The sequence below is a fragment of the Hevea brasiliensis genome, chromosome 12 (genome assembly GCF_030052815.1).
Source record: "Hevea brasiliensis isolate MT/VB/25A 57/8 chromosome 12, ASM3005281v1, whole genome shotgun sequence".
In the NCBI taxonomy this organism is placed as follows: domain Eukaryota; kingdom Viridiplantae; phylum Streptophyta; class Magnoliopsida; order Malpighiales; family Euphorbiaceae; genus Hevea; species Hevea brasiliensis.
The window spans coordinates 16733753-16742555 of record NC_079504.1 but is presented as its reverse complement, the minus strand read 5'-3'; the positions used below and the strand labels follow the sequence as shown (position 1 = coordinate 16742555).

At 30.5% G+C, this 8803-nt stretch overlaps 1 protein-coding gene across 1 annotated transcript; it reads left to right on the top strand.

Annotated features, from left to right (window-relative positions):
• Positions 1 to 267: 267 nt before the first annotated feature.
• On the top strand, positions 268 to 6257 carry LOC110648068 (uncharacterized). The gene is made up of 5 exons (XM_021802172.2): positions 268 to 444; positions 1267 to 1466; positions 3347 to 3448; positions 5551 to 5602; positions 5709 to 6257. Exons 1-5 carry the CDS (start codon positions 354 to 356, stop codon positions 5819 to 5821), a joined length of 558 nt encoding a protein of 185 aa, XP_021657864.1. The 5' UTR covers positions 268 to 353; the 3' UTR covers positions 5822 to 6257.
• The last annotated feature ends 2546 nt before the right edge of the window (positions 6258 to 8803 follow it).

Here is an 8803-nt window from a genome sequence, read left to right as displayed (position 1 = left end):
TTTAATGATATTACTTTACATATTTGATAATTGAAAAAAAAAATTATAGTGTAATTATTTTATTATTATATATTTTTTAAATTATTTATTATATTAAAATATATTTTAATCAATAAAATTAATTTTTTAATATAAAATTTTAATTAAAAATAAATATAAAATATATCTTATATTATATATATATATATATATATATATATATATATATATATATATATATATATATATAAATAATATATTACCCATAAAAAAACGATATTTCTTATAAAATGATGTCAAAAGGAAAATGGAAATGAATACCGACTATTTGGAAATTGGATTGATAGTGAGGAAGAAGAGGAAGAGAGAAGGGAATGGACGGGCCTCCGGCGAACGATTGGTGCTCTGTTTGCCATGGACGCTTCAGAGTCCCTTGCCAGGCCAATTGCTCCCACTGGTTTTGCGGTATTTCTTTCCTTTCTTCTTCTTCTCACTCTTTCGCTGCAACAAAAATGCATAAACTAATACAAAATTTTTCGTTCTTCACACCCAATTGCGAATTTTGCTTATTCTTTCTCTAAATTATGAAATCATTTCAAATTTGTATCTGATATCAACTTAAATAGACAGCACTCGTTTTCTGGACGCATTTCATGGCTCTGAAATGACTCTGAAGCTCTTTGTTCGGGTACATATCACATAATATGCTTTCTCATCTGCTGTGAAACAAAGTAATGTTGAAATTTTGTGTCTTCTTAACAATTAATTAGGACCCACCTGTTTGTTGAAACTTCAAATTAACCCTTCAATTTTTTTTAGTACTGGATTACCAGTGGGGATGCAAACTTGTTTATGAAAATATGCCACTTTGTTCTATGAGTTTTCTTTTAAGTTTTTTTACTTATATGCATTTTTGTAAATTTTAAGAGATTGTATTCCACAATTCTTTTTTCTTTTGTTTTATACTTTTGAAGCACCTGTGTTTAATCATATAAAATGAAGTTCTAAGTGTTACAGAACTAGCGTTGGGTGACAATGTTGTAAATTTTATCATAGATATTGTTTCCTTGTTTCATCACAATTATATGATGGCATCAACATGTGATTGAAGAACCTTTGCTCCTATAACTACTGAGCTCAAAGTCTATAAATCCATCTATCTTTTTTTGGCAAGCATATTTGAAATGGTAGCTGGATGTATATTTTTTTAAATCTATCATTCAACTCTTAAGTAATTTTCACTTTTTTAAAAAACAAAAAAAAAAAAAATCTCCATGTGCTTTTTAGGTGATTGCATTATGCTTGTTTGGCATCATGGATCTGCAATTCAACCATGTAAATGTCCACTATGTCGTCGTCAAATTACATTGTTGGTCCCTGGTGAAGCTTCCCAAAGAGAGCGTCATAACCCTGAGGTTGCTGAGATTTTGCAAAAGGTTCAAGCATATAATCGTCTTTTTGGAGGACAGACTAGTGGTCTCATTCAGGTTTGTGGATTTACATGCTATGATATTTCTACTACATTATTGTGTGGCTATGATTTCCTAGAACAAGAACCAGAACCTGATCAAGATTAAACAACCAAAAAGTGGAGTTTGATTAACATGTAAATTTTGATACTGATGAGGCCATGTGGTGGTTATAGTTCCTTTTCTCTACAAAATCAACTTATTATAGCTAATCACTTAGCCATGTGTAGAAATGTAACACATTGCCTAACTAATCATCTATCGGTTCCCACCTATACTACAACAGAAAGCTTAACAACTCCGGAATATTAATCTTCCTTCACCTTTTATTCTTTGTTGCCAAACTTATCTCCCCTCGAGAAGTTACTTGTCCTCAAGTAACTCTAAAGAATGCAGACATGGCTCGCTGATGTTTTCCCATGCTTAGCTTCTTTGTTGATTGGAAGCATATTTTCTTCCTTTGTCTTTTCCCAATTTCATGCTCATTGTCCTTGAGATTCCAGCACTCTCTTTTACATGCATCAGCTAAATCTAGTAAATAACAAACGTTTTCAGCATTTGATCCACTCACTCCAAATTCTTCAAGCTTCAAAGACTGAACACCTTTTGCATTTGTAAGAATCTTGTAGCTTATAGTCTCCCCGGCTGCAATCGGTGGATGAATAAAGTCTTGATCTCTATCTGTGTTCATCTCTGTCTTCATTAAGTTCTTCTGTTCTTCTATGTTTCTTCCTTTCTGGTTCACTCTGTCTTCATTAAGTTCTTCTGTTCTTCTATGTTTCTCCCTTTCTGGTTCATTTTCTCTTTTAGTTTGCATCAATCTCATCCCCTTGCTCATTACAAGCATTTTAAAAATTCCTATCTTATGAATTATGTGTGTGTGTGTGTGTGTGTGTTTAATGGACTAATTTTACCTTATTCTCAACCATGCACTCCACATTCGTCTTTATCCTCTCTTCTTCCTTGCAGCACTCTTGTGCAGTCTCCTAAACATTATATTTGCCTTGCTCCTAGCTGAAAAGGAGAAAATAATTGTTTCTTTGCTTCATCTTAATGTGGTTTCACGATTTCATTTACGTTTTTTCACATTGTGTTGATGACAGGAGAGGCAAGAGGGACATTGTCATCTACTATATGCATTAAACTTTTTCTTCTTTTGTTTTTATCTGTGGACCCCACCTTTGTCCAAAAACTCCCAAAATATGTTGGTACATATGATTTACAATTTCCTGCCATGATAACAAAAATTGCACTGGTGTGGGGGATTTAACCTCAATTGTTTATAGAGCCTTTCCTGAGTTCTGTGGTGAATTTGTTGGTGGTAGAGAGTTTCTTTTTGGTGAGGAAATTGATATTTACTGGTATCAATGTTACACATTGCTGTTGTCATTTAATTGATCAACAGGACCATTTTGGAGATTTGCAAATAGTTTGAGATGTCAACTGTAGAGAGTAACAAACTTAAGTTTAGGCTGTATTCTGATTTATTTTATGAACCTGGTCTTCTTCATATAATCATTCTACTATGTTTGCAATGAAACTTTTATGTTTCTTTTCATCTGATTTGTTTTTGAATTTTTTATTCAATGTCCTGTCCATTTATAGTTGATCTCTACATGGTCAAAATTTTGTCTAACTGAACTGAGTAGTTGAAGTTTTTGGCAATGTCACCTTCTTTAGAAAGCTAGTTATGAAGGCAACACTTAATTATCACACACACACACACACATGCATGAATAGCAATAAACATAGAAAAAAAATGGAGAAGAGCATGGCTGATTGGCGATGTTAGATCATAGCACACGCAAATTTGTGTCTTGTCATATATTATGAATTTACATTAAGTGTGATGCTCTAAGCTGATGTCAGTTATGAAACATGTATCCTCTTATCCACAGAGAATGCAAGACCTTCCATTTCTGCTAAGAAGGTTAGTACAGGAAATGATGGATCCTCAAAGATCACTACCTCTTGTCATCAGGGCGCGTGTCTACATTGCAGTTAAGTAAATTGGCAACTGTACTCTAAGAATTGTGTTTTTCCTTGCATTGTAGTCTTTTAGCTCTCACATGATAACATTAATGTGAAAGGCTTCATTCTTGAAAGCATATAGAAAGCATAAGCATTGAAAATTTTTCTTGTCTAAATGAATTATATGAGCCTAAATATGAATTTTTAAGCATAATGAATAGGATTTTTGTTCAAGCTCTTGCTAAGAAAAATAAGGATGACAATAAGCAGCTCCGATCTTGATTTGGGTCAACTTGTAGTCCGGTGACTTCTACATACTATATAGTGTGCTGCCATTCTGTTGGATAGCTTACTCAATCTTCAACACAGTAACTTAATATTTTCCATTGGTTATTGAATAAATATAATAGGTAGCTTATGCCAATAATGATCTTTAAAATATATTATCTAATGTAGAATGTAGGGCTTTTCACAGCCTTTTATTTCCCTTGTCTATTTTAATTTTTATTTGTAATCTATGCCATCAGCAGTCTGCATTATTTAGTGTAGAATAGCTTAAGATTTTCAGTTAGCCAGGGTTGTGTAGTTGGCTGATATGACAGTGTCATAGAGTCAAGCATAAATTAATGCATGAAAACAACTTGAAAAGTTTTCATTCATTGTCAAAGGATGTGTTGTCATGTCCTGAATTATAAATTAGCCAAATGTTATCATGGTATTCAGGTGGACTTTGATGGATAAAACAAAACACATTACTTATTTGGCAGTTGGGAAATGTATGCAGAGAATTGTTTGAAATTAGGCATTGTGGTCTTTTGGCTCTCGCGCGAAAACATTGATGTGAAAGGCTTCATTCTTGAAAGCTTATAGAAGGCATAAGCTAAGAAAATAAGGATAAATAAGCAGCTCTGATCTTGATTTGGGTCAACTTGTAGTCTTGTGATTTCTATATATTGTGCTGCCATCCTGTTGGATAGCTTACTCAAACTTCAATGCAGTAATTTAATGTTTTCCTCTGGTTATTGAATAAATATAAGAGATAGCATTTGCCAATAATGATCCTAAAAATATATTATCTAATATAGAATTCGGGTCTTTTCACAGCCTTTTCTTTCCCTTGTCCGTTTTAGTTTTTATTTCTAAACAAGATAAACACTAATCTATGCCATCAGCAGTTTGCATTATTTAGTGTAGAATGGCTTAAGATTTAAATCAGCAGGGTTGTGTAGCTTGGGTGATACGACAGTGACACAGAGTTGAGCAAAAATTGATGCATGAAAACTAAATAAAAAGTTTTCATTCATTGTCAAAGAATGTGTTTTCGTGTTCTGATTTATAAGTTAACCAGGTGTTGATGTGGTATTCAGGAGGGCTTTAATGGATAAAACAAGACACATTACATATTTGGCAGTTGGGAAATGTATACAAAGAGTTGTTTGAAATTTGGCATTAAGTTGGGGATATATATTGGACATATGAGAACTCTACCTCTGAAATTTAGAAAAAGATGCAAAAAAATAGTCCAAAATTTATTTGAGATGCATTCAAGTTTCATATATTTCAGCAGTGAACCATAGTAGTAGCCATCTATAAATTATTACATTTATTTATGCATATATGGAAGGGAAAATTCCAACTTCTTATGATAGCAGCCACAGGTAGTTGATACTAAATTACTAATCATAAGGAACTTTGGGTACTGGGTAATAATATGGGATGTGTTTTAGCAGAATCCTCATTAAGAAGACCTATGCAAAAGAATATCTATCATTTGCCATTTTTCTCTTCAACTAGGAATATGAAGCTGAATATTGTCTGTTTCCTTAATGGTGACTAATCAAAAGGTAGTTCAGTTGAGTGCCATATGCAAGATAGATAACTTAGCTATTTCCGGAAATTCATATTCAGTTTTACTGTTGTGTTTGGCAACCAACAAACTTTTTATAATTTGATTTGTTATATGGGAGAAAATGCATCCAGATTTTGCTGTTTTATTTAACTTTGTTAGACTAAATGCTTGTATTTTTTCATTTAACAAAGTGTGTATGCATTTATACATTGGTTGACTCGTACTTTGAGCTTCCACTACTCATTTCTATAGATGGAATCTTATTTTGTTCCCTATGTGCAGATGATATTAAGTGCTATCTACATTCTCAGCCCTGTAGACATCATCCCAGAAGGTGACTTCTGTATCACCTTCTGTATTTGTGTGTGTGTGTTTTTTAATTTAAATATTTTTTTTTTTTAAGTAAATCAGAGCTAAACAATTGGATAATTAATCTGCAGGTATTTTGGGTATATTTGGCCTCTTGGATGATTTGCTTATAGGACTTATGTGCTTCCTTCATGTCGCTGCCGTATATCGTTCAGTACTATATTATCGTCATGGAGGTTCATGAGCTGTGTAATAGCAATGGCATGTTTAAGATAACAAATGGAGTTCATAAATTCTTCATCTAAAGCTAAACAGGATTTTCCTAGCCGAAAAGATTTACTTTTGTATAGTATTTACTTTTTGGTAGTCTTCTTTTCGTTGATTAGCATGCCAACAGTAGTTTTCTTTTTCTTTTTTTTTTTTTCACCTTTTGAATCACAGAGTTATAGTAGCTGTAATTGTTTTGATTTTGATGATAGCTGCACATTATAACAGTCTGCTGTTTTCCTTTCTGTGAAGCCATTGCGGAGCCTGGTTGAGGTCCGCAAGTGAGTTTGGTGTATTCAGGGATTAGTCCTTCAGGATTCTATATCGGATGCGGAGTGTGCGTGTGTATGGCTTATATAGGAACAAAAACTCTGTTAAAATTGTCATGATTTTAACAGCGATTCATTCCTTCACTGGCCCATGTTTGCATGTGTTTTATCTATATAAAAAAAAGTCATTGTGGAGGTGGGTAGAGCTGATTATTCGGTTCAATCCGAACCGAACCATCAAAACTGAATTATCATATTTTAAAAATCGAATTAAATCGAAATAAATGAAAAATTGAATCAAATTGAACTGTTTTATTTTGGTTTTATTCTGTTCGAACTGATTGGTTGAGTTTTGATGGATTTTTTAATTTAGACTTGATTTTTAAGTTATTTGGTATGATTTTGACCTTGATTTGAACTTAATAATCATTAATCAATGAAATTAAATAATTTATATATATATATTTACATATAATTCATAAATCTCTATAAAAATAAATCAATTTAAAAATTAACAAAACAATTCGGTTTAGTTTGATTTAACTGCTTTTTTTCTCTTCAAAACTGAATCGAATCAAAATAATTAAAATTTTTAGAATATAAAATTGAACTAAATTGAATCGAATTACTTTAAAAATTGAACTAATTTAACGAATTAAGGAGATTTTGTTCAATTTATTTAGTTCAAACTTAATTATGCTCAACCCTAGAGGTGGGATATGAAGTGCACATAGATATATCTTCATAGCATGTTTGTAGTCTCCAACATGCTATTTGATATTGATTTTGTTTCGAAGCAATTCCTCATTCATTATGGCAACATGAACGTATTACATGCCATAATACGACAACAGATATGCAATTCCCAGCTCTCTGATAGATGTTGAACGAACTGAACCAATTATTTACCATGGCATTGCAACAATGCAAAACCACGACCTTTGAATTGTCACATTGAGCAACACACTGACATCTCTTATCCCACACAAATCTCCACGGCCTTATATTACGATAAACTTTCTGCAGCAGATATTAAAAAATTAATTCAAATTACCAACACTTGATATTTGAGCCTAAGCATACAAGGAATTGGTTGGTAAAGGAGTGAAAAAAAAAATATTGGAAAAAAAATTAAATAAACTCTTATACTTAATAAGCCTAAAATTAAGTTTTGAATCAAATAAATTATTATATTTTTTAATAAGATCAAATAAGTACATATATAGTAAAATATTATTTTCTCTTAATTTAAAATATTAATAAAATTGAAATTTATTAAACCTTAATTAAAAAGTATAAGAATTTATTTAAAAAATATTTTAAATAGTTTTGTTAAAATAAAATATTAATTTAAAATAAAAAAATTATAATTAATAAATTTTAAAAATTATAATATACTTTAAATAAAAAATTAAATAAATTAACTATTAATTAATTAAAAATATTATTAAAAATAAAATTAATTAATAATTTATAAGCTGCTATTTTGGTAGAGTACTTCATTTATCATCATTCATTGAGAGTACTACTGGGAACTGCCCACCAACCACTCACCAACAAACAACCAGCATTCCACCACCCGCCACCGAGCCAATTTAACACTTCCATTAATAATTCAGAAGAAAAAAAATTAATCTAATAAATTAGATATAATTTAATTAAATTTTCATACAATTATGTAATTTTTATTTTTTTATTTTTTAAAATATTTTTTTAAATAAAAATAATTAAATGCTTTTATTTGTTATATTTTTGAACATGAGAGTAAAAATAATAATAATTAAATTAAAATTTTGCAAATTTTTAGTTTCTAAAAGGGTAAAAAGAAATGACAGACCATTAATTCCAGTTAAAGCCGCTCTTTAGACATAACTGAAAAGTCAAAAGGTAAGCATAATTGCTGAGCTAGGAAGCTAAAATCAATGAGAATCTGAAGACAAAGCTAGAAAAATAAGCCACTCAATAAAACAGAATGGAAAATTTTTATAATTTCTTGGAAAAATGATACGTTTGGTAAGGTGTAATAGTATTTAATTAAATATTTTATTAAAATTTAATAAAATATTTATACATTCTATATATCAAATTTAACCTAAAATAACACTTTTATATACATATAGTCCCATTAATTGTTCCCCTAATTCGTAAAAAAGTAAACAAAAATAAAAAAATTATGTTAAAAATGCAATTAGATACCCAATCCTTAAATTTATGTAATCAAGGTAAATTTAATTGAAAAATCTAAATTAATAATGTTTGTGTTGAACTACAGTCATTTGATATTAAAATGTCTCATGTCAACATAATTTCCTTTATAAATGGTTGAATCTTCAAATTGGAATGTAAATTCCTAATCTCCTCTCAACTAGTCATTTATCTTCTCCATCTCAGCGAGTCATTGTGGCTTTTGCTCTCACTATAAGTTATTTTTCTTTCCCCCTTTACTTTGTTAGAGAAGATGGAGAGATATCTCTCTAAATATATGAATCACACCTCTTTGAAATCATGAAAAAAAAATTTTTTTCTTTCTAAAAGAATACTATTTCTTAATGCTCCCTGCAATAATTCTCTGAAAAAATACATCTTCATTTATCTCAAATTCACATTCTTCAATCAAAAGATGATTAAGGCGCAATACGAAAACATCTATGATTGCTATCATAAATTCAAATATTTTGACAGCTTACACT